Source organism: Siniperca chuatsi, linkage group LG2 (genome assembly GCF_020085105.1).
Source record: "Siniperca chuatsi isolate FFG_IHB_CAS linkage group LG2, ASM2008510v1, whole genome shotgun sequence".
Taxonomy (NCBI): domain Eukaryota; kingdom Metazoa; phylum Chordata; class Actinopteri; order Centrarchiformes; family Sinipercidae; genus Siniperca; species Siniperca chuatsi.
The window spans coordinates 17,940,039-17,965,730 of NC_058043.1; the positions used below are offsets into that span (position 1 = coordinate 17,940,039).

Sequence of the window (25,692 nt, forward strand, 5' to 3'; positions counted from 1 at the left end):
TGTAATTTAAGCATCTTTTAAAAGTAGAAAAGACATTTCAAGTGTGTGTGTGTATATATATATATATATATATATACACACTCTTCATATAGTGGAGATGATTAATAATCTTTAATCGGAAAATGTAATGATTATTTAATATAAAGTTGCCTTGTGTTGCTGAACTTGATAGAGACCAAGCAAGGGGCGTGTGTTACAGCTTTCGCCTGACATCTGCGCTTGCGCAGTATACTGACCGCGCAGTTCCTTTTGCTCCAGACGTTTGAAAGCTCAAAGCTGGCACGGCGAGCACGTCTGAACGGTTAGTAGTGCCTCCCCATCCCATCCCATCCTGACTGAAATTTACTGTAACGGTAAGACGTCCCAATGCTTTAGTAGTTATTATATCCAGTAATACGGGATTCAAACGTTTAAATTGGATCATAGTCCAATATTTTGCGAGTAAATGCGTAATGTTCGGGAATTAGCTAACTTTGTGGTTAGCAGAAAACACATTAGCAAGCTAGCGCTAACATTAGCAGGCTGACTTGGAGGGGACCGGCTGCTGGATCAGTCTATTCACTGGAATAGGGATATCGCTTTCCATGCTGCTTTAGATAGTTTTGTACGTTATGTTGTTAGTTCTGGACAGTGAAGCAATAGATAACTTCTGTTAAATATAACTTTATATAAGGTCAAGTTCATGCGATATCCCGACCACCATGTGCTTATACTTGAACTTGCAGAAGACTACTGCTAGCTTAAACATTAGACTGCATAAACCGATCTAGAGTCAGCGGGGCCAACTGAGCTAATGCCATATTGAGCCAATGTAGCCAGTCTAGCTAGGTTAGCTGCTAGCAAGCTAACGTCAACGGCAAACTCAATGCAAACTGATGACTGAAACCAGCAGAGGAGCTGTAAATTTAGTATCAAGAATTGCTCTTACTTGTTAGACAGAGCAGTGAGGTTTTTATCACAACACGGACAACAGTTTAGTAAACTTAGCACACATAAGGTTACTTTTAAGTAACGTTAATCTGATCTTACAGGAACCAAGGCACACGTTTTAGTAACGCATTGCTAAAATTTGTGTACAGGATTACTCAGCATTTAGATAAAATCCATCCATATGTAGTAAGGCAAGTAGCATTTTGAGCAAGTTGCTGCCACACACCGGTTTATCTCTTTCATTAATTCACTCACTGATTTTCTTGCCCTTAGTTAACGTTACGAGCATGGAACTGAATGATGCCAACCTACAAACCCTCACCGAGTTCCTCAGAAAAACACTGGACCCAGACCCAGCAGTCAGACGTCCAGGTAATACGACTTAATGACATAGCATTAACTGAACATATCTTAATACGGAGTATAAAGAATATTGTTCTCATTGACCTAAGTGTTCACTTGGTTGTGTAATCTCTGTCTTGCAACACCTGTTTTCTATTGATCTTTTTTCTTTCTTAGCGGAAAAGTTTCTTGAATCTGTGGAAGGAAACCAGAACTACCCCTTATTACTACTCACTTTGCTTGAGAAGTCCCAAGACAACGTGATTCGTGTCTGTGCTGCCGTTACATTCAAGAACTACATCAAAAGAAACTGGCGTATTGTGAGTCTCACAAAGTAACATCAAGTTTACATGTTGTTACTGTATGGGACAAACTGTATGTAAAGTAACATTTAGTACGAAGTGTAAAGAGAACCATTGTTGTATTAGTTTTTTTTGACCGAGTTTATTATCCTGCTTCTTTGATATGTTTTCCGAAAGGTTGAAGATGAACCAAACAAAGTCTCTGATCCAGACCGAACAGCGATCAAAGCAAACATAGTCAATTTGATGCTAAGCAGCCCAGAACAGATTCAAAAACAGGTATGCCCTCATATGTCAGTGATCAAAGTGTCGGATTTGAAGGTGTGATGGAATATGCTCAATCAAGTCCGTGTTTATCCTATGCATTTCCACAGTTGAGTGATGCCATCAGTATCATAGGAAGGGAAGATTTCCCTCAAAAATGGCCTGACCTGCTAACCGAGATGGTGACCCGCTTCAGGAGTGGAGACTTCCACATCATCAATGGAGTGCTTCGTACAGCACATTCCCTCTTCAAGAGGTAGAGCTCACTTCTTAATGGTTTAAAATGTGTTTATGATTAACTTTAAACAGAAATTGTCAAATCTTTTCTGTCCCCCCTTATTTTTTTGAAGGTACCGCCATGAGTTCAAGTCAAATGAGCTTTGGTCAGAGATCAAACTAGTACTGGACACATTTGCCCTACCTCTGACAGAGCTGTTCAAGGTTTGTAATGACTTGGAGTTCAATTACCAAAACACTTACAAGTAAACCAGTTGTTATATAACATCTAACAAATATTGAAATGTTTGATGTAGTTATGACATTCCAATACGAAGAAGTATTTATAGCAAATTTTATCTCTTCCTTGCTGTAGGCCACTATTGAGTTGTGTCAGACTCATGCTACAGACGTCAATGCCTTGAAGGTCCTCTTCTCTTCCCTCACACTCATCTCGAAGCTGTTCTACAGTCTTAACTTCCAGGTCAGTTTATTTTGCTTTGCACTTCAAGGCTTTGTTGTTTTGGACAATTGCATTGTCCCTTTCATAGCTAAGGTTTTTGTGGTTCTTGATGTTCAGGGAAGTCTCATGTTTCCATTTTAAAGACTTGATGTTATAGGTGTCAGCACCTTTTGATAGTCACAACATATTAAGGAACAGCAAATTTTTGGTTTATTTAATTTAGGGCAGGGGCGATTCATCAATGTTATCAATTACGGAAATAAATCTATTTGCATATTGTGAGTTGGCGCGTCGTAATGAGAAATGGCTTCACCCGGTCAAAGCATAGATTCCCCCGGAGAACAAGCCGCAGCTGAAAAACCTTGCTCACAATCTCCCTTCGCTCTACCCTTCCCGTGCTGTCTACTGACAATTGCACATGCTCTGCAGAGAAACACACAGAGAGAGAGGCCTACTTATGCCGTTGTTTTGTAGTGTTTTTTGGGCGACTTTATAAAACATAATAATGACGAAGAAAGTCAACAGAGCAGAAACTAAACAGAATGAGGCGGGGCAAGCCGTTTTGCGTGTGAACATGACCAGAGGTGTAGGTGTGTGCGTTCGTGCATGGGGAAAAAAGAGAACTGAAGGGAAAAGCAAGGTGAGCAGATTAAAGTAGTTTGTGAGTGAATTCAAAAATAAGGTAAAGAATTACATTGAATTAAAATGGTGACTCAAGAAATAACCTACTAGAAATAGGGTCATTTATTCTTTCAAATATTATAATATTTTCAATAGACAAATATATTTTTTGTTGCATAATAATGCCCTGCAGTGCATACATTTGTTTCTTGTTAGATTTGCTTGTTTTTAAGAGAAAATGATTGAATAAAATTGAAATATTAATGAAAAGTTTTTGATATTTATTTTGGGTAAATTGTTATATTAAAGGTGGGGTATGCGATTCTGGAGAAATCCAATACCATAACAAATACCATGATATAGAGCGAACGACACAGTAAGTAATGTAACTAACGATAGCTAGGTTGTGGGTTAGCTGTCCCTACAGTTGCTGCTGCGAAGCTAACAGCCAGAGAGGACGTGACGTTTCCCAGAGCCTGCAAGCCAGCTCCAGACAGCGATACTCACAACTCTTCTGCTACTATAGCTAACATCTCAACAACAGCATATCTTGGCAAACTAGAAAGTAAGCTGAGTGTCCATGGGCAAGTCATTTAACGTTACCTGACACACAACTCATGGCTAGAATAGTGTTGTGCAACTCTGTTCGAGCCACTTTCTTTATTTCCTACTTAAAGAGCCAGGACTGTTTTTCTGTTCTGAGTTTTTTTTTTTTCCTTTCTTCCCTTCAGTACACACTCTTAACGGACAGCTAGCAGACCGAGAGGAAATATTTGCTGAATTTGACAAAAAGACGTGTATCGGATTAGAATCGCATACCCCATCTTTTAATAGAGTAATAAAAAATTTAAAAATTAATTAATAAAAAAATTTGTCTTATAATAATCAATAAATTAGTTGTTAGAATAATTAATACATTTGTTGTTAGATTAAGCAACTAATCAAAGAAATAATCGTTGATTTAAAAAAAAAAGTATCATTAGGTTCAGTCTTAGGTATATTGGTTGGTTGCATACAGTTTGACAGCTTATAACAGCTGTTGGCCTGCTGTATTGAGGGCCTTTAAACGACCACTAAATTGTTCTATTTGTCTCTTATTATTGACGTGGTCTTTAACATGTATGTAGCTAAACACTAGAAGTGTTGAGGTTTTTGTGTCTTGGTTGCTGCAAAAGTCAATATCACCAATTGCTGTCTGGCACATTAGATGAGATGAAAATATTTTACAGTTACAGATGTTTCAGCATTGGAATTGTTTTTGCAAGACTAACTAAAGCTCTTGGGAGCCAATCATTCTGTCCACCTTTAAAGAGATAAGTTAAAATTGGTATAAAATTCATCCAAAGTTTCTCAAAAGCTGAATTGAAATGTTATTATGAATTGGAAATGAATACAGTCAAATAGTTCATGAATAAATTGTAATACATTTGTAATTATTGCAAGACAATCATACACTACCACCGAAGTGTATGATTTGCACCATGTAGAGGTCCAGCCAGCTTCTGTTTTTAGCAATACATATACACTTTCATCAGGGATGTGAAATTCTTGCCTTCACTATACTCTGTATTATTACACAGGACCTTCCAGAGTTTTTTGAAGACAACATGGAAACCTGGATGACCAATTTCCACGGCCTACTGACTTTGGATAATAAACTTTTACAAACAGAAGTGAGTTTATTTATTTATTTTTTTTCTCTAGCGATACGTTTTCAACACTGCTGTGCTATAGTGTTTTTTAACATTTGTGTGTTTGTGTCTCTTATGGCAATTCTGTAGGATGAGGAGGAAGCAGGTCTCCTGGAACTGCTGAAGTCTCAGATCTGTGACAATGCTGCTCTTTACGCTCAGAAGTACGATGAAGAATTCCAGCCGTATCTGCCGCGCTTCGTCACTGCTATCTGGAACCTTTTAGTTTCTACTGGCCAGGAAGTCAAATATGACCTGGTGAGAGGACTGATCCATGGCTGTGTTTCTGTGTTCTTTTTTGAAGTTCACTTTCCCCCGTACTAACAGTACACCTTAACTTTGTTGCAGCTGGTAAGCAATGCTATCCAGTTCTTGGCATCAGTCTGTGAAAGACCACACTACAAGCATCTATTTGAGGACCAGAATACACTCACTAGCATTTGTGAAAAGGTCATTGTGCCCAACATGGAGTTCAGAAGTAAGTAAATGCTTTGTTTTGAGTCAGAGCTCTGCTTGCTTGGACACAAATATGTACTTGTATACTGTGTGATACTGAGCAGAATGCTTGTAATGTCTGATTAGGTGCTGATGAGGAGGCCTTTGAGGATAACTCTGAAGAATACATCCGGAGGGACCTTGAAGGATCTGGTAAAGATTTAGATTGATTATCACCTGATTGATTTTTTTCATTTCTTTTTTTTTTTCTTTTCTTTTCTTTTTTTTTTTTTTTTTGTCATTTAGTCAGTCGGTTGGTTAGTTGGAATACATGCATCCAACGTTTCAATAGGTTTCCACATACAGCTTGGAAAATAACAGGCCGTTAAAAGTATGCCAGTGATAACCATGTCCCCATTGTTAACCCTTTTCCTATCCTTCCTCAGACATTGACACTCGCCGTAGGGCGGCATGTGACTTGGTGAGAGGCCTTTGTAAATTTTTTGAGGGCCCTGTCACAGCAATCTTTTCTGGGTATGTGAACTCAATGCTGACAGAGTATGCCAAGAATCCCGGGGAGAACTGGAAACACAAAGATGCTGCCATCTATTTGGTCACATCACTGGCGTCTAAAGCGCAGACACAGAAGGTATTGTTGACTTTCATTTTCAGAGAATTATTGAATGTATAACTGTTAATACAACACTTATAACACTTATGAACACTTATAATGAATAATTAGAATAATTTGCTCGTCCATAAGTTGTCTCTTTTTTCACCAGCATGGAATAACACAAGCCAATGAGTTGGTGAATCTGAATGAATTCTTTGTGAACCACATTCTCTCAGACTTAAAATCCCCCAATGGTAAGAATACTCTTCTCAATATGCTGTAGAATTACAAAATGTATTATGTGTTACAATAGCTGGCTCACTTCAGGTTTGGCTGATCAGTTGATATAAACACTGGCAATTTAATGTTAATTAACACATTAATTAACATCAAGCACTCAATTATCATTGTAGTTAATGAGTTCCCAGTGCTGAAGGCAGATGCCATCAAGTATGTCATGATCTTCAGAAGCCAGGTATGAGCTGTTACTTTCTCAGCAATTTGTTAAATTTCAAAAGGCAAAATGAATACATTACAGAGGACTTGGCTCTCTGTCCTTTTCCTTCAGCTTCCTAAGGAGCAGCTGCTACAGGCAGTTCCTCTACTGATAAGTCACCTGCAGGCAGAGAGCACAGTGGAGCACACTTATGCTGCCCATGCTTTGGAGAGGCTGTTCACTATGAGAGGCACCAACAACACCACACTGTAAGTATCAACAGTAAGATACTGATATTTGCTCACACATGTTTTTTCCCCAAATACATCAAAAGTGAGGAGTAATTGTATGGCGTATTATTGGAATATTCAAATAAGTTGGGATTTATTCTTTTCTGATCCTTAATATTAAAATTCTGTTAACTCACATGTCCTTGTCCAGTTTAGAGCAAGACAAATGTTTCCATATTTATTAAACAGGTTTCACATTCACATTAGTGTACATGTATTTGGAATGACTGTAGATTGAACAAAATGTGCATTTTTTAACACTGAAATAAATATGGTAAAGCTGGACAAGCTGTGCATCTAAACCACATTAGGTGAAAGCGAACATTTACTAAATATGTAATATTGTATGTGTGTAGTAATTACCCATATCTAATATTGGGAAGATTGCCTATTTACCTTTTTTGTTTCTCGAGGGATCAGTTGTATATTACATTCACCCACAGCATTGCAATAATAGCAGTCCTTTTCGTTTCACAAAGTGTTTTTATAGACAACTGATATGAAACAACAAGGCAGTGTGTAAAGTCTGCTCAGACTTTTGCATCTATCTGTACAGCTACAAACCCATTATTCTAGCCAATCATCCTCTCTTTATGTTTTTCAGTATCACCCCTGCAGAGATGGCACCTTTTACTGAACAGCTGCTCAACAACTTGTTCAAAGCACTGGCTGTTCCCGGTTCTGCAGAAAATGAATACATCATGAAAGGTATACCAGACTTTTCTGTCATCTAAATGCTCCCCATTAATATTTCTCAATCAGTATCAGACCAACTCCAGAGTTATTTTAAGTAGCCTTATGATGTCTTTGTTTTCTATTCTTTTTTTTTTTTGTAATACATTCTTTTTAAAGCCATCATGCGCAGCTTCTCCCTGCTGCAGGAGGCCATTGTTCCCTACATTCCCACTCTGATTGGCCAACTCACTCATAAGCTCCTCTTAGTCAGCAAGGTAACACACACACTTTGTTACTATTTATGGATACAGATAAATTCACCAAGATTCTTGTTTGTTTAGTGGGATACACATGTCAACTAATCCAAAATCTGTCACCCATTTTCAGAATCCCAGCAAGCCTCACTTTAACCACTACTTGTTTGAGTCCCTGTGCCTGTCTGTCCGGATCACCTGCAAGGCCAACCCCACCACGGTCAGCAGCTTCGAGGAAGCACTCTTCCCCGTCTTCACTGAGATCCTTCAGAACGATGTCCAGGGTGTGTCAATTATCTATGGAATTGATTTATCTACATGTAGATGATATGTTGATAAACACGGCTTGTGTCTGATAGAGGCAACTCCACTCATCCTCCTTTTTTCCGCTGTTGCAGAGTTTCTTCCATACGTGTTCCAGGTGATGTCTCTCCTCCTAGAGATCCACTCCAACTCTATTCCCTCTTCGTACATGGCTTTATTCCCTCACCTGCTGCAGCCGGCGCTATGGGAACGGACAGGAAACATCCCCCCTCTGGTGCGCCTGCTTCAGGCTTACCTGGAGAAGGGAAGTGCCACTATTGCTGGCTCTGCTGCAGATAAAATAGTAAGTGATGGCGGTGTTGTGCACAATAGAGAAAATGAATATGTTTTAGTTGTCTGCAGTTGATAACAATGATTGTATCTCTATTTTTATTCTTAACATTTATAGATTGCATGATTTATTCATTGTGTGACCAGTATGTTGACACTTGGGTCTGGTCTTGCTCATCTTTCCCTCTCAGCCTGGCTTGCTTGGAGTTTTCCAAAAGCTTATTGCCTCTAAGGCCAATGACCACCAAGGTTTTTACCTTCTCAACAGCATCATAGAGCACATGCCCCCGTAAGTCCATTATAGTTGTTTTCACAGTGGAATAAAATGTCGTACCTGGTGAAAGTGATTGGTTTAGGTTATGACCATTTTGTTGACTCAACATGTTTTTGTTTTTCTTTTGCCAGAGAATCACTCACTCAGTACAGGAAACAGATCTTCATTTTGCTCTTCCAGAGGCTACAAAGCTCTAAAACCACCAAGTTCATCAAGAGTTAGTAGTATCATCTCATTACCAATGTTGATGCTCTGTTAAGCGCTATTAATCAAACATTTTCAGTGACCAAGCACATTCCTTTTAACTCAAAAATTGACAGCAAGGGTGTGATATCAGCCAGTATAGTGTAAATTATCACCTCTATTATTAACTACTCTCTTATAATGCTAAAATTTAATTGTTAACGTTTTCACTGGTTTTCTGTCTTTCTCACAGGTTTCTTGGTGTTTGTCAACTTGTATTGTGTCAAATACGGAGCTATTGCACTTCAGGAGATTTTTGACAGCATCCAACCAAAGTAGGTGTATTTTCAATATAAACCACAAGATGTTGAGAGAAAGTACACTGATGTCTGACTACAGTTATTTAGTGGGTTCATCAATCAGTGTAGCGTTTAGGCAGTGGGAACATTACAAGTTCTATTGGCCTTAATGCCACAAAAGATTCATAAGCTGGCTGTTCCTTTGAATTTGATGGCCCACTGGAGCTATTTAAACCTGAAGTGCTCGCTGCGAAGAAGCACCGTTTTCTAGAAATAGGACATATTTTAAAGGAATCCTCCAGCTAAAACTTTGATTATCAAACCCTTTTAAGCTTGAAAGGTTGCTCGTTGTGAAGGATGAAAACTATAGTCAGCTTGGATTCATAGCGGTTACAATGGGTTTCACAGGCGACCCAGTTTAATGGTGAAAAAGTTTCTAACCCACACCCTTCCATCCTTATTCCCATCTGCAACATTACTTTTTTTTTAAGTTGAATTAGATGATTGATGGCAATCTTTTATTTTTTTTAATCTTTTCTTATGCATAAACAAAATGTATGACCACACAACCAGTGAGAAAATACAAATAGGAAAGGGAGAGGGACAAACTGATAGTTTGATACTGTATTTGGAGCCACACTTTTGACTGGAAGTCAATGCATTTATATACATAGTTATAGGTAGTGAGTATTAGCTGCCGGAAATTTCACCATGTGTTGATGATGACGCTGATCTCTTGCTGCTGCCTGCAGTATAGTAAATATGTGCAGAAGACCAGTGGCAAAGTGTGCAGTATTAATCCTGTTTGCCTTTTGTGTTGCAGAATGTTTGGTATGGTGTTGGAGAAAATAATTATTCCAGAGGTTCAGAAGGTGTCTGGAGCAGTTGAAAAGAAGATCTGCGCAGTTGGTATTACAAAAGTCCTTACTGAATGTCCTGCGATGATGGACACTGAGTACACTAAACTCTGGTAAGCAATCACCCTGAAAGAAACGCACCCAATGCATTTCTTTTTTTCTTTTTTTTTCTCCATGCAGTTACTTTATTAAAGCCCCTACACACCTATAGTCCACCCATACAGGTATTTTCACTTATGTTGCCTGATTAGACCTGAGTGATTGAAAACATGTGTGCGTGCATGCTGCGTGGGCATTACTAATGTTGTGGGGACATAAATCTGTTCACACAGTCACATTGTTGTGAATCGTCTTCCTTATTGGGACAAAATGCAATACCCCTAACATATTAAATTTTAGGGTGAAGACTTGGTTTAAGGTTAGTTTTAGGTTAGGCAAGTAGTGGTTATGGTTAGGGTAAGTCAACAGGGAATGAATGTAAGTCAATGTAATGGCCCCGAAAGTGATGGAAAGTGTATGTGTGTGTGTGTGTGTGTGTTCCCAAAAGTTTGTGTACAGAAATACTCTCCTGATACGTACCGAGTTACAAGTGTTTGATTAATTTGTTGTCCTGAGTAGAGTAAAACTATAACCATCATTTGGCTTTTAATGTGTCTGTTCAGGACCCCTCTGCTCCAGTCGCTCATTGGTCTATTTGAGTTGCCAGAAGATGACAGCATCCCAGATGATGAGCACTTCATCGACATAGAAGACGCACCAGGCTATCAGACAGCGTTCTCGCAACTGGCCTTTGCCGGGAAGAAGGAGCACGACCCGATTGGGGACGCTGTCGGCAATCCCAAGATCCTGCTGGCCCAGTCCCTCCACAAGCTTTCTACTGCCTGTCCGGGACGGGTATGTTCAGACATGCAGGAAATATTTAGATAAACTAAACTTATGCCAAAACTAATGTTGTGGGTTTTGCATTTGTATTTTTGAAAAAGTCATAATGATGTGGTTTTGTTTGGAATAAAATAAATGTTAAGATTATTGCCTAATTGAATGGCTCTGCTACAGATAAGTGATTCTAGTCTGTTTTTTGTTTTTTTTGGTGAAGGTTCCCTCAATGCTGAGCACCAGTCTGAATGCAGAAGCCCTCCAGTTCCTGCAAGGGTACTTACAGGCAGCCAATGTGCAGCTGGTTTGAAACTAATGTGATGGTTGGTGTTCACGTAATATGGAGACCACAATACACTGCAGGAGTAGCCACAGTGACCTCAGGTCGCACGACAGACCTGCTTCAGCTGAACTTTAGTCTTTACAGATTTGGTTTGACACGACACTTTATGATGCCTGAATTTAGGGTGAGGTCTCTAATGGAAGTTTTTTAGGTTTTTTTTAAAGACATGACCAAAAGTTGACTTAACTGAAAAACTTTGGCACTTTGTTTGCTGTGTGGCAAAGGCTAACAAGGAGTTGGATATCAAGTTCTGACACAGTTGTTTCAATAACAGCAGCAGCAGAGGTGCATTTCAACAGTATTGTGGAACTCTGAACATCTGAATCATATGGGAGGGATTTCTTTAGTGTTTCTTTTGTATGTTTGAATTCCTTTTTTAAGGTTATGGAGACTGTAGTTTCTGGCTCAAACATAATGCTTAATATTTTTCTGTTGCATGTTTCCCGTAGATTTGTTAATTTCCCATCTTTGTTCCTGCACTGTTTGTTAATGTGAATAAAAAGAGGCACTTGTATAGATCTGTTCTCATTGCTGTCTCTTTTCTGTGAACAGTATTTTGATGAATTTATCTTGGTTTGTGAATCTTACTGGCTCTTTGGCATCCGGTGTAGAGTTTAATAAAATGCTTCTTAAGAATTTCTTTTTTAGTAAGTGATCCCTGGCTACCCTTCAGATGCAGTTATGGTTATTTATAACCAGAAATGACCCTACATGTTTGCAGTACAACATTGCTGTGAATAAAGTTAACCTTCAGCCCAGTGTTTAAAAAAACAAAAAAACAAAACAACACGTGCAGATACTGGGCTCTCCCTTCAGATGACAAATTCATGTATTAAGTATACAGTATGAGCCTTTGGTGTCTACATTGGTCCATAATTTAACAAGGTTGTAAGACAGACTGACAGAGGTCTTAGGAGCATTTGATGTGGCCGTTGGAGGTCTTCAGTTCAACTTTCTTGATGAAGGGTAACATACATTTGTCGCCTCCCATAAAGCGATATGTTGCCACATTTGCATCCCAAGGCAGCAATCTAGAGAAGGGAAGGAACAAAAACAAGTCCCACATTAATTTATTGTCTTGGTCCCAATACATTTATGTAAATATTTGTTTCTCTCATCTATAATAGCCTTAGCATTCTCTCTATAGGTGTAACAGGTTTTACTGTACATGTCTGATAAATAAACTGATCAATACTCACGCTCGTGTGAGGAAGGGGATGTACATAAGGCGAGGAATGCAGATCATTTGCTGTTCGGCTAAAATGGCTTTCATGGACTGCTGTACAGTGTAGAGGGGCTCCAGAGGTGGAATTAGATTCTGGAGCTCCTTCCTGGTAGATATCAAACAAAGTGGAGAATATAGCATCTAACAACCAAAAAAAGTTAGGAAAAGGTGAATGGTGGCATCTCACCTGATTTCACAGCCTGCAAACATCCCTGTGTCTACAATATAAGGGCAGATTAAAGTGGTTTTGATGCCATCCTGGTTGTCTGCTAGCAACTCGTGTGTCAGTGACTCGTGGAAACCAACAGCTCCAAATTTACTGGCACAGTAATCCTGGTGGAAGAAAGTAAATACCAGCAGAGTTATGAGCATTTAAATGTTCTCTATAAATGGTTTGTTCTCGGATTTGTCTGTTAGGTTTGTGGTTGAGGAAGTCATGTGTCTTACCTCTACACATGCAGTGCTGAATAGCCCAAGAGCACTGGCAATGGTTACAATGTGACCATGGTTCTTTGCTTTCATCTGAGGCAGGAAGGCCTTTGTCATCTGTTGGGTGGGTTTAGAAAGATGATTTAATAGAAATACAGAAGATGGCCTGATTCACCCACCAGTGACCCCCTGAGGGTTAATTAAACCTGCACAGAAGTATATTTGGCCCCAGGTTCACCTCACTGTCAATTAGTTTGCTTTCATTATCTTAAACCTGTATCAAAATCTTGTTTTAAAATCTTTGTTATTTATTAGCTAATACTGTGCTCATATAGTGCATATTCCTAAATTTCAAAGCTGGGGCCATGTAGTATGCCAGCGAAAGAATACAGTACAGCATGCACAGAGAGTGGGAGTGGGGCCCAGCAGTGGTGGAGGAAATATTCAGATCCTTAATACCAAAAGTAAAGTCCTGGCAAAAAATGTTACTTATAATCAGGAAGATGTGCTTAAGGTATTAAAAGTACTCAATGTAGAAAAGTGGCCCCATGTGACTGTTATACAATTATATAATATATAGTTAGATTATTATTACTATTTAACTATTTTGTATAGGACTGCAACTAATGTTTATTTTCATTATCTATTAATCTGTTGATTAGTAACGATAGATTGATTTTTAAAACTTAGTGAGAAATAGTGAGAAATGACGTCACAATTACCCAGAGCCCAAAGTGACACCTTCACAATGCATGTTTTGTCCACCCAACAGTCCAAACCTCAAAATGATTAAAAAATAGATTTAAATTATTTAAATAATTAGAAGGAAAAGCGGCAAATACATTTCGCATTTTTGCTTAAAAAATGACTCAAACGATTATCAAAATAGTTGCCAATTAATTTTGAGTTTAATTTGTAACAAAACATGTTTTATAAGCTCTTCATATGTTTTGTATGCAAAAATCTTAATTTGTAAAGTAGCCTAACTAGTAACACAAAACGCAAAAAATGACCGCCCGCCAACTGTACGTCTGTTGCTGATGTCTGTTGTTTGGTGCTAACGAGCTTACCCTTTTGTTGTATGAGACTGAGGCTTTAAGAGGATCAACGGCGGGATCACATGCTGTCTTAACTGGTGGGCTCGCGTGGGCTCCTTTTTATTCTGGGGATGAGTGGAGGAGGTTACCGCCACCTAGCTACATGTAACCTTATGTTAACTTGGGACACATTTAACAGTCACATGGCCACGGTACTGTATTGTGATGCACCAGCTCAGCTGCGGCACAGGCTGCTCTGATCCCTTCACACATCAGTGCACAAATACCGACCCGAGCCAGCGGGGAGGACCGTAATGAATAGATGTTACGTAATTCATGTCGTAGCCTACATGATGTTAGCTCTGCGTCTAGCAAAGTTTTACAGTTTCAACTGTTTGTGCGTAAAAGGTGCGCGCGTCAAAGTCTCACCCAAAAAAGCGCGTGGCAGTTCACCAGCAGAGTCCTCTCCAAAAGCTCGTCAGGACAGTCCAGCAGCCTCCGTCCGGCCACCACGCCTGCGTTGTTGACCAATATTGAGACTTCTCCGACCTCCGCTCTCACCCTGTCCGCCGTCTCATAGATGCTCTGACGCTTGGACAGGTCCACTGTGTACGTGTGCACCTGAACCCCCAGCTCGCGCGCCAGCTTGGCGGTCTGCTCGTTGGCAGCCGCGTTGCAGTCCCACAGCACCAGGTGCGCTCCCTCTTTGGCAAACTCCAGGGCGAACAGCCGACCCAGCGCGCCCCCGGCCCCTGTTATCAGGCAGAGCTCCCCATCAATGCACTTCAGCCTCGGCCGGAGGAAAGTCTGGATGACGGCAGTCAGGATGGAGTAGGTTAGGTCGATGAGCATCAGCAGCAGGTCCACTATAAAAATCATGATGCTCCAGTCCAGTCCTGTAGAAGTTAAAGAGCCACACAAGCAGACCGCCAAGCTTTGGAGTTTTCGTTGTTTCTCTGTGTGGTTTGGGATTGGATGGACATTTTTATATAACGTGTGTGCCGGATTAGGGCACCGACTGATGCTGGCCACCAATAGAAGGGAGCTTTTTGTTTGATGACCGAGGAGCTGACTGACTAACCCATGCACATTCATAACTTTGTCAAAAACATTGGCTGAGTGAGACTGAAGCAGGGATTAAGAGAACACTCAGGTCCAGAGCCAAAACCAGCATATAACACTATATTTTATATCACCAAGCAGGCCACATATAACTGCATATTTTTATTTTACCAAAAACTTGTTATTGGTGAATCTGTTCGGATAAATGCTTGACACAAACATTTTGCAGCTGCCTTCTTCCCACTAACCCACCAGATATTTCTGGACAGCCATATGTTTTTGATGCTTTAGCTTCATACACAAGAACCCAAGTAACCATACATTTCAGGTGCATACACTTTCATGTTAATTTTGAGGCCTTTTCTGCTTGAAGGATGGGCTCACATTTTTTCAAGTCAGACTTCCAAAGTTACAGTATTTCAACTTTGGGAGACTTCGGGATCTCTTCGCAACCAGTATGGAGAGGAGGAATGATTACAGTGATCAATAACTTTTACTTGTACACATGAGCATGCTAGTAGTTTTAAGATAGATTAAATGTCTTGAAAAATGAACTGAAAAAAAATATGAACCTATCCTTTAAAAGTTTAAGAACCATGGCTTTGACCATAGTCAAAAGTAGCGGCACCTCTAGTTTTTCCCGTGTCTCAGGATTTTGCTGTGTCAAAATATTCTCAGACAGTACGACAGTAGTTTGATTTAGGCAATGCATTTACAGCTTTTGGTCAGTCAGCTGAGAAGAGGTTTAACTTCTCTTTCAGTTTTTTGTACTTTCAAAACGCATTTGAACTCTGTCCCTTTGTGTTCTTACAGTTGCCTGGAGAAGACCATAAATAATGTTATGTAAAAAAAAAAATGAACTCGTAACTTTTACTTTGAGCTATGTTTGACTTTTATTACTTATTTTACTTTTATCTTGTTTTTATTTTCTATTTTACTCTTTTTAAGTCTTTTTATATTGCCCTATATTGCTTATGTGTTTTATGTAAAGCACTTTGAATTGCCTTGTTGAAATGTGCTATACAAATAAACTTGCCTTGCCTTTTATGTAAGATCTTTACGCCTGAAACAATTGATAACAGTAAACTACTTTTACACAAGTATGATACTTTTAGTGATTTATCCATGACTCTCTTATGTAGACATTCCTTTCATCTGTTATAGAAAGTTATTCCTGATCCATGATGTGAGGCGGATTATCCATCTCTGAGTAAAATGTTAAGGTGATAAACTGCTTGGCACGTGTGCACAAATCCTATATGTAGCATTCTTCATAAACTCTCATTTTTGGATAAGCATTCTTTCTCTTTTATGTTTTACATCTATTTTGATTGTATTAAAAAGTTTACTGTATTTGTGACTCAGGCTTTAGTGGTAATGTTTAAGTTTTTGCTGCAGAGAGATTGTTCCTCGTGGAAGCTCGTGTTTGTGTCTTGTGAAAAGCCTAAAGTTGTGACTGGCATTGACTGTGATGTAAATAATCCTCTTCAAAACTCTGGTCATGATGTAGCATGACATAATGTAACCTAACAAATGGGAATCTGTAGCCTGCTTTGGAAGAGCTGATACTGACTGTAGCTGATTACAAACCTTTGCATGCCAAGGACCCAAAATGGATAACTGACCCTCATCTAATAAGATTTTCTTAGTTTAAAAATGTTTTATTGTAAGACAGAGTGTAACAAATTAGGATAATGGTTAGACGTAAAATTCATGGCGGAAACAGCTGTTACATTGTACATTTTGCCATAATGTCAACATTGAACTGAAATTGTGGGAAAATGTTGACATTAGATAATGCTAAAATGGTTAATTAATCATTTAAGTCATTTATCAAGCACACATGCCCAACATTTGCCCAGCATGTGTTTGCTGCTTCTCTCTGTTTTATATCATTGTAAAGTGAATATCTTTGGGGTTTGGACTGTTGTCACCTTGGGCTGTGGGACATTGTGATGGGCATTTTTCAGTATTTTTTGACATTTTATAGACCAAACAATCGATTAACCTGAAAAATATTCGAAAGAGTAATTGATAATTAAATAATGATTTAGTTGCAGCTATAAAATTTAATAATTTGATGCTAAAATTGAACTATTCCTCATTTTGCTGGTCACCCTGTGGAAGCATCACTCAGTTGCAGTGTTTGACCCTGTCTTAGACCTTATAAACTACATTTGACAACTTTTAATCCGATCTAGAAAGTGATCATCTTGTTTTACTCTTATATTGTACTTAGTAAAAAGAAGAATTTAAAACTACTTACGTTAACATGAATGTCACTCATTGTGTGGAGTGAGTACTTTAATATATTTTTCATTGACTATAGAACACAACACTGGAGGGTGCTGTTGTATAAAATCTGCAGCTGCCATCCAGAAACCACAAACTCAGTCATTGCACAATCTGGCTGCTCACTCCCATGTATCTCTTCCTTGCTGTATGTGTTCAGTGGTTTTATAAAAACACATTTCAGTTCATAAAGTGAGGCTCGTAGCACCAAACACCAGATTATTGTCTTTTATTAAGCATCAGTCAGTAAAAGGAGAAAACTGCTTCAAAATTGCTGATCATAGACGTTTTCCTATAGCTTCTTAGATGATATTTACAAGTTCTGTGTTTCAAGGTTTAAAAGCGCTACATGCGTTGAACAACAGGAAACCACAAAGATACTATTCTACAAAGTCAGCTGGTACAAAGTATGAAACTTTACAAAACAAACATTTCCCCAGACACAGTAAGGGCAGCATACAGACTTGTGCGAGCTAAACAGAGGTGATTAATTCCCTGAAGATGGGGGAAGATTCTGAAAATTAAATGACGTGTCTGTATTTGGCTTAAACCTCTAGTGTGTCATATTGTGCTTAAAGACATTGATACTTTTTGACATTATGCGTTGTGCTTTGGAAATTGTGTTTTAACCAATAGGTACTTTTGTATGTTGACATTTTTATTTGCATGGTCACTAGACAGCAGAGGAGTTAATACAGAAAAATCAATAAAGTGCAGTTCAGAAAACAAGAAAAAAAAGATATAAAAAGCAATAAGGACATTGTTAACATTCATCCAACACAGGAAAGAGTTGCAACCATTTAAACAGACTATGGCTTGTTTGGATGTCCACTATAATGAGAGGCTCAACTCCAAAGATTTGTCAGTATTTACTGCGAGTCTCACTGTTGTGTGCTGAATGTTAATGAATCTTCACTCTTCACTGTGTAAGACACCCTCCCTTTTCATCTATCTAGTCTTTTCTTCTGTTTCTAATGCCTTGAGCAGTGAAAGTCATATGACCATTTGTCAGTTTGAGATTTTTATCCCATTAACATGCAGCATTAAGGGCTGGGCTGCAACAAATGCTGCACACCAGTGACTGTTTGTATAGTTCCTATTTGCCAGACTCTTTTGTTACAAAGTTTGTTCCTCAAAACTCCACAACACCATTTGACTAAAGACATTGCTGTAACTGAGCCTTTCTTGCTTGCCTGGACCCTCCCTCTGTATGCTCAGGATGATATTTATAGAATCACAGAAATGAATACATCCTCAAAAGGATATCTCAACCCAACTGCCATTTTTGGATGTCAGTGTCATTCTGCACAAAAGACTCAAGCACAAGGCCGGTCTCTGTAATAGAAAAAACACACGAGTGCTGTGTGCATAATCTGGCTGCTTAACTTAGTTTCTCAATGACAGAATATGATGGCAATTGTCCTGTCTGAGGGGATGCTTTACTCTCTAAAAAGAGCTGAGAGAGCTCACAAATAATGTTTTGAATGATCATCTTGTCTGTGTTAAAGAGGTATTTGGGCTAAAGTTGGACATGAGGTGAAGGAGCAGAGTGCTACAGCCATCATTAGGGATGTCAGTTGTAATCAGGCTGACAGCTCTTCTGCACAGCTCTCTCTGTCACACAACGCTTGTTCCTATTCTATTCACATTTCACACTCCCTCCACAGGATTAGGTAGCTGAAGTGAACATACACATCACACAATGTAGCAACAACACCTCAGTTTCAGGCGTACGTTGCTGTGGTCATGCTCTGTCTCACAGAGATGTGTGCATGTTTCAAAAGAGACAGTCTGATTGAAAGGCCCACACTCCAGTTTTTTGTTTACACCATGTCGTCATCCTTCTCCAGACCTGACGCCACAGGTGAGGAGGGAAAAAGAGATGATTGAATGAATGCATGAACAGAATGTAAACGCTGTGTATATTTAGAATGTTACTTGAGTCTTTAAGGACTCCATCTCTACATATTAGGATGCTTGCTTGCATCAAATGTGAGCCATGCAGTCATCACCATGGAAACAGTGGTTGTTCACTCTGCTGAGTGAGTCTTGCACCTGTGTGTTTTTATGGATTGGGCCTTTTTCATGTAAATGTTTGGTGCATTTAAGTGTAAGTGCACAGGAAAGACATTAGAGGGAGTGGTGTGGATATCTAATGTATCAGTCATGACAGCATGATGACCCAGTTCTCTGTGTGTTTATTTGCTGTACAGTTTGTTTAATTGTCATTCGGGCTCCATTAGACAGGGCACAGTGACAAATTTAGTGTGTGGGGCAGGCATTTGTTAAAAGAAAAGGCATGGAAATATCTAACATACTATGTCTAATGATTGCAAACAACCATACAGAGTAAATACTATTTTTTAAAGCGTAAAGATTCACTACTAAAAAGCATGCTGCATGCTTGCATGATATGTTGTAAAGTTAATAATGTTATGAAACCATGCTTGTTTTATTAATGTAACAAAGAGCATGAGAGCTTGTAATGATAACCACCCAGTATGTATGATAAACACCCAGATTGGTCATATGTTTGGAGCCAGGTGCATACAGAAAAGCAGAATGCAGGATATTTGGTTGAACTAAAGTGGCCTACAGACACACAAGGTACCTCCATGCTGTCTCCATGCGAGCTGTGCGTGCGTAGCTGCTAGGTCGCTTTATGTTTGTAAGAGATGTCATGTGAAATCATATGAGCATAATGTTTTGGATTTCTGGAGGGGAACCACTTGCGAAGATCCACTGTGTGTAAATAATCAAATTAGCTTTGGAAACGGATGTAAAATAAAGTGCTGTGTTGTCTCATAATTTCCCTTCTTTCCTTTCTTTTCATTCCCTGTCAACAGCTTTCTCCTTCAGAGGCCAGTCCTCTCATCTGTGCATTGTCCAGCTTACATGTTTGTACCAAATGAGCAAGTATGGCTCCCTGAAATATGTCAGATTCTGCTGTTCAGAAAAGGAATGCTTCAATTTCTAACATTTTGAAATACAACAGTAAAACTTACATCAATTGTTTGAGTTATCAGAAAGAACAATTCTTTGGTTCTTCACATTGCACAAAGGAGAGAGGGACAATGTCTGAGGGACAGACATTTACAGGTAGACAGTAGCAAACAATACAAATGTGTCTACTACAGTATATCGTCTAATAAATGCAACTCCATCAAAATAATGCACTACGTATTTATCGAAATGCAAAACTATGAGATTAGCACTATATATTTGTCTAAGAGTCCATTCTTTTAGAAAATATCTTAAAAATATAAATTATTTTTGATTCTTTACCTTGTACAATAAATGTGTTTTTTGTAATATTCTACTTTTGTAGTTATACTTATACAATATTCACACTCCTACAAAACTGGAGGTTCAACATAGAAAATCTCTATGATTTTCAGTGCTGTCTTTCTAGTTATAGTGATGCTCATAAGTCATTTTATATGAAGTTCAGATTATCAGCTACAATAGGAATGATGACTCCTCCGAAACACCTTTGAGAAAGTTTTGAAATGACACAAGACTTTTTTGATTTTCCCCAGATTCAAAATTAACTCTGATTACACCAATCTGAGGGACACACAGAGACATTTAGAAACAATCAAAATAAGTAAACAAACAAGAATAAAGAGGTTTTTTTTCTGTGTTCTTAAAAAAATAATTATCAAGGTGCTCTCTCTTGCCAGCAGTCGGGCACAATGGAAACAAGAAGGAAATCGATGGATGCAGCTTCACAGTGTCTCTCTGTGTTGTCGAAATGTATTCTGTGCAGTTAAAAAAAATAAAATAAAAAATCCCGACAAGCAAGACACTAAACTCCTGTTGAACAGAAACAGGCTGAAACACTTGATTCTCCTCAAGTTCACACTTAAGACAAGAGACCAACAACGCTACATAACAATAAATATATACTGTACATGAAAGATAATCATTACACACACTTATAATATGTATGTGTTGTCTATCTGTCTCTCTTTCTCACTCATACAAACACAAACATAAAACATGGGTGACTAAGGCCAGTTTTGAGGAAGGAATTTAAAGGAAGCAAACTATACATTTCCCCAACACACGGTTGCCTTTGTAATGCCATAATTATGCACTGTATAACCATAGCTTTAAGAAAAATGTAAGTACCCACCTTCACCCTACAACGTAGCTATTTGAACTTTTGAATGAGTTTCCCAGTTTGCAGTGCCATGATTCAATGCCCTCTGGTTTGCTACTGATTGGACAGCTTTTGCTATAGTGGCTTTAAAGTGGTATCCTGGGATGTCAGAAAAATAGGTTTTTGCTTATAAAAATGATATTCTGTACTCTTACAACCAGGCTGTAATTATTAGATGATAATCCGGGCTAAAACAAATGTATAAATAGTAAAAATTATCAGACGGGTGTTCCTTGCTATTTTTAAAACCTCTTAGATCAGAGTCTTTTGCTAAATTTATTTATTCAGGAGTCCTTGGTAGGAAAAAGTTTGACAGCAAAAGACAAATGTCTTTCCCATTGTCCACAACTATTGTATTTTCATTGGAGAAGCATTTTGTATTGTATTGTAATTCATCAAATGTTCCTGCAAATGTTTTCAGTGTCTTTCATATTTTTGGGAAGTTCAGTTTTGCTTAGTTCACTGTGCTTCTTATTTCCCTTTTTCACTTCCTCCTGTCCTGTATGTTTCCTCTGTGGTCTAACTTTAAGCATTAGAGTGACTCTTCTCTCCCTGAAGTGGCTGTAGTTCCTGAGCCACATGGTTCTCCTGCCCTTCCAGCTGCAGTGTGCTGTTCCCCAGCTTCCTCTGCAGATCCTCCATGTGGTTGGACCCTTGCTGGATGCTGGAGTGATGGCCAGACTTGGGGCTGGCTTTTTCCATGAGTCTTTGGGATGGGTTGGTGCCTGTACCATCATGCAGGTGCTCCTCTTCATCTGTGTCTGCATCAATGAATTTATTGATGGATGCATCGTGGAACATGAAGATGCCGGGCAGTAAATTCTCTGGGGTCTTGCTGGGTGTCCTGCTGCTGGCAGTTGTGTAGACAGACACCTCAGGACTCTGGACTGACGAGCTGTCTGAGAGGGCCCCTGTCCCTGAATCCTCCCCACCTCTGAAGTTGACCTTGAGTGAGTGGCTTTTGAGTGGCTTGTTGAAGTGCAGACCCCTGGGGTTGTCAGAATACAGGCCTGGCTTGGTGGCTTGTCCTATCAGGGGTGTAGTGGTGCCCTGGGATCCTTCATGCTCATTCTCCATGGTGGGCTCCAGGCTGGGGTTGGTGCTGACCCTTCCTGGTATGTTGCTGACAGGGCTGTGGGAATAGCGAGAACTCTCGGGAAAGTCAGTGGCGCAGCTGATGAAGCTGTCAAGGCTGGACATGCTCCTCATGTCTGTAACTGCCTCTACTGTGCTTGAGATAGCTTCAGCAGGGATGTTTTCCATCTCAAATTCAGCTGTCTGCCTGACTGCTTTGGACAGCGGCCCTTTTTCCTTGCTGTTGAGGTTGGATTGTGACTGGGTCTTGGTCATCTTGTTGTACATCTCCTCCAGTTTCTGTGCGCTGAGATCCTGAGGGCTGCTAGAGGGCTTGGCCTGCTCTTGGTGGATTGATTTGAGGGTCTTGGTGGGGCTGCTAGGGCTCATCTGTGACTTGAGTTTGGGTGTCCCTTTCAGCTGACTAGGAAACACATGATTATCGTGCACCTTCTCCTTCTTTTCATCAGTATTTTCCACCATTACATCCATGAGCTCTACACTGCGGCCAAATGCATCTTTGATGTTCATAGAGACAATGCTACCATTTCGCTTAGCCCTCTCCAGAGCCTCCCTTCTTTTGATGGCTTTCTCCTGCCTCTTTTGCTCTTTGTAGAACTCAGAGAAGTTATTCACAATGATGGGGATAGGCAGGGCTATCACCAGTACTCCGGCGATGCAGCACAAACCTCCAACTATCTTTCCCAGTAGAGTTTTTGGGTAGATATCTCCATAGCCTACTGTTGTCATTGTAATGGTAGCCCACCAGAAGGAAGCTGGGATGCTTTTGAACTTAGTGTCCTCTTCATCCTTTTCTGCAAAGAAGACCAGACTGGAGAATATCATGATGCCCATGGCCAAGAAAAGGATGAGCAGGCCCAGCTCATTATAGCTCCTCCTAAGAGTGAAGCCCAGAGACTGAAGACCTGTGGAGTGACGAGCCAGCTTCAGAATACGCAGGATACGCATGATCCGGAAAATCTGAACCACTCGACGGACATTCTGAAATTGCAGCACACTCTTGTTGGATTCTGTCAGGAAGATGGTAACGTAGTAGGGCAGGATGGCCAGCAGGTCGATAATATTCAGAGGACCCTTAAAGAACTTCCACTTGTTGGGGGAGGAGAGGAAGCGAAGCAGGTACTCCATGGTAAACCAGGCAATACACACAGCTTCCACATGGGCCAGTTGTGGGTTGTCTGAGGACTGGCCAAACTCATCTGTGTCCTGCAGCTCTGGAAGGGTGTTCAGCGACAAGGCAATGGTAGACAACACAATGAAGAGGATGGAGATAATTGCCAGGATCTGGAAAACACAGAAAGAAACAACAGTGAAAATATAATGAAGAACACTAAGAAATATACCCCCAGTGCTGCACCATCTTGTGCCATTTTCTAGGGATAGTAATGTCGCTCAGTCCACCACTGAAATAGGTCCAGACTGAAATATCTCAATTATTGGATGGATTTTCATGAAATTTTGTACAGACATTCAAGGTCTACAGAGGATGACTTTTCCTTCAGTGCCACCATGAGGTTAGTATTTATGGATTGACGTGAAATGGCTCAACAACTATTGGTGGTAACTTTGGTGATCCTCTGACTTTTCCTCTAGTACCCTCATCAGGTCAGAATTTTAATTTGTCCAATACTTTGGTTTATGACCAAAAACCTGTAAACTACTGACATTCCCATCAGCCAAATTGTCTGTTCAGTCCACTCTTAATCTTTGTGAAACAAGCTGCAAACATGTGATCATCGGTACATCACTGCAATGGTGATCATTGCCTAAACTGAAACAATTAAAAGACTTAAAAATTAAAAGACTGCACTGAATATGCAATAATTCAATGAAGCCATCTGTTTTGTGTTTGTCCTTTTCATTACCTTGAAACCTGTAATTGACATCACACTTGAAGCTTTCATTTTGAAAATGATCACAATTACACTCACAGCAAACAAAAAAAAGTAGATCCACAGAGTATTTCTACAGCATGCATCACAGGTCATGTTTGAGGGAGTAATTTAGCCTCTTAGCAATTTGCAATGTTGAAATGTATGTTAAAGGTTGAATGTGACTGTGGATGACCAATGGAGCTAAAGTCTGCAGCTAATTGCCCCTGAACTACATGCTAAAAGTTAAAACACTCCAAAGTGAAATAGTACTTTAACAATGTCAGAAGAATATCAGTCCTGTAAGAAACAACATTTCAACGTATCAAACTGGTGCAGTGTTGTGTTTTGTCAAGCAAGCAACAAGGGATTGGCCCCATACAATACACCGGGGAAACAAAGGCCAGGATGCTTAACACAGAGACAATGTTAAGACAAGGGAAGCACACAGACTAAATACATTCAGGTGAAGGGCGACAAAGAGACACAGGTGAGACTAATCAGGGTGAAGCAAACAATCAAAACTGGAGGGAAAAGCAAACAAAGACAGGAAGCAAAACTACCAGACACATGAGGGAAGGAGAGTCTTTCAAAATAAAATAGGAAATAACATTCAAACCATGACAGGCGGTTCCATTTAAAGTAAATTGCGTTTCAGAACTGAGTAAAATATCCCATCTAGTGATGGCATTTTCTGATGATATTAATTCACGGCCTATTTAACTTTCTGGCTACTTTCTCCGAAGTATTCATGAAATGTCATGTCAGCATTTCAAAAGAAATAGGGTCAGAGCTAATGTGATCTCTGTGGTGGATGTGTTTTTTTCTTCTTCAAGTCTTGATAGATGCATTACAGAGAGAGAGACAGTGAAGGAGGGAGATGAGAGAGACAGTTTGAGATTGTATAGATACGTTTTTAAAAACCCCTGCCACACTTGTTCTTCACTGTCTCTCTCCATTTCTGTTCAGTCTACTTTAATCCTTCAATGCCCAAGGCTACAAGAAAACCTCAATGTATTTACAAAGCACACCATGCATAGTCAGTGAGCCTGCCTGACAGACTACTGGAGACCTCTGAAGCATTGAGCCACCTACTAATGATATAATCTGCTGAGTACAATAGGGTTTGGTCATAGTGCTGGGGATTAAGAGGCCTGCACAGTTGTGGGTGTGTAAGTGTGCCACACCTATTATTCCTGTCCCAGAGTCAGTGTGAAATCCAACACAAGGTCATTGTAGAGGCTGTGGCCCAGGCCAGTGGTGAGCAGGATTATTCCTTGGCACCAATCAGTGGCTATAAGCTTTAATTAATCTTGACGGGTGACTACTTGTACATCTACCTTGGCCTTTGAGGAGAGAGGGACTAAAAGCAGAGAGGCCCTACTGGCGTGGAGGTGAGACAGGGCAGGAGAAAGACTATAATAAAGGCATTTCACCTTCAGCAGTCAAATAGTTCAGCTGTGAGAATTAAAGGGCAGACAAAAATGTTTAACTCTATCAGAGCCTTCCTGTCATGGTTTTGGGTTTTTGTCCTGTTCTTTTCTGTTTTATTTTGTAA

General features: G+C 39.7%; 3 protein-coding genes across 6 annotated transcripts in view; 1 reads left to right on the forward strand and 2 right to left on the reverse strand.

Annotated features, from left to right (window-relative positions):
* Positions 1–196: 196 nt before the first annotated feature.
* On the forward strand, positions 197–11,474 carry cse1l (CSE1 chromosome segregation 1-like (yeast)). Of its 2 annotated transcripts, none has more exons than XM_044223339.1 (25): positions 197–353; positions 1,204–1,302; positions 1,450–1,592; positions 1,752–1,853; positions 1,949–2,094; positions 2,189–2,279; positions 2,431–2,538; positions 4,719–4,811; positions 4,920–5,087; positions 5,178–5,307; positions 5,412–5,477; positions 5,711–5,913; positions 6,047–6,131; positions 6,291–6,352; positions 6,446–6,582; positions 7,208–7,311; positions 7,456–7,553; positions 7,666–7,816; positions 7,931–8,139; positions 8,318–8,415; positions 8,532–8,617; positions 8,837–8,918; positions 9,706–9,852; positions 10,402–10,633; positions 10,836–11,474. In XM_044223339.1, exons 2-25 carry the CDS (start codon positions 1,218–1,220, stop codon positions 10,923–10,925), a joined length of 2,916 nt encoding a protein of 971 aa, XP_044079274.1. In that variant the 5' UTR covers positions 197–353; positions 1,204–1,217; the 3' UTR covers positions 10,926–11,474. The 2 variants fall into 2 exon arrangements, with proteins under 2 accessions (XP_044079274.1, XP_044079283.1); XM_044223348.1 differs by having other exon boundaries at positions 249–301.
* A 281-nt stretch (positions 11,475–11,755) lies between these two features.
* On the reverse strand, positions 11,756–15,938 carry LOC122888671 (retinol dehydrogenase 10-B-like). The gene is made up of 5 exons (XM_044223395.1): positions 14,079–15,938; positions 12,631–12,729; positions 12,371–12,516; positions 12,158–12,289; positions 11,756–11,989 (listed from the first exon to the last, which is right to left on the reverse strand). Exons 1-5 carry the CDS (start codon positions 14,742–14,744, stop codon positions 11,869–11,871), a joined length of 1,164 nt encoding a protein of 387 aa, XP_044079330.1. The 5' UTR covers positions 14,745–15,938; the 3' UTR covers positions 11,756–11,868.
* A 1,279-nt stretch (positions 15,939–17,217) lies between these two features.
* LOC122888659 (potassium voltage-gated channel subfamily B member 1-like) overlaps positions 17,218–25,692 on the reverse strand; it is a 38,634-nt gene continuing 30,159 nt past the window's right edge. For 2 of the 3 annotated variants that reach the window (XM_044223362.1, XM_044223372.1), the window contains one exon: positions 17,218–23,547. In XM_044223362.1, coding sequence (XP_044079297.1) covers positions 21,694–23,547 — 1,854 coding nt within the window. In that variant the 3' untranslated portion in view covers positions 17,218–21,693. Of the gene's footprint in view, positions 23,548–24,128; positions 24,560–25,692 lie in introns of those variants that run through there. The other variant, XM_044223381.1, reaches the window with a different exon arrangement.

What these genes read in the sequence shown, in the direction of transcription:
- cse1l (XM_044223339.1), top strand. Translation starts at nt 1,218, where the DNA reads ATGGAACTGAATGATGCCAACCTACAAACCCTCACCGAGTTCCTCAGA. An exon ending in TCTACAGTCTTAACTTCCAG is followed by an intron (nt 2,539 to 4,718) that starts GTCAGTTTATTT and finishes ATTATTACACAG; the next exon opens with GACCTTCCAGAGTTTTTTGA. An exon ending in ATCATAGAGCACATGCCCCC is followed by an intron (nt 8,416 to 8,531) that starts GTAAGTCCATTA and finishes TTCTTTTGCCAG; the next exon opens with AGAATCACTCACTCAGTACA.
- LOC122888671 (XM_044223395.1), bottom strand. Translation starts at nt 14,744, where the DNA reads ATGAATGTGCATGGGTTAGTCAGTCAGCTCCTCGGTCATCAAACAAAA. An exon ending in TCAGCACTGCATGTGTAGAG is followed by an intron (nt 12,517 to 12,630) that starts GTAAGACACATG and finishes TTCTTCCACCAG; the next exon opens with GATTACTGTGCCAGTAAATT. An exon ending in TTTGCAGGCTGTGAAATCAG is followed by an intron (nt 12,290 to 12,370) that starts GTGAGATGCCAC and finishes GATATCTACCAG; the next exon opens with GAAGGAGCTCCAGAATCTAA.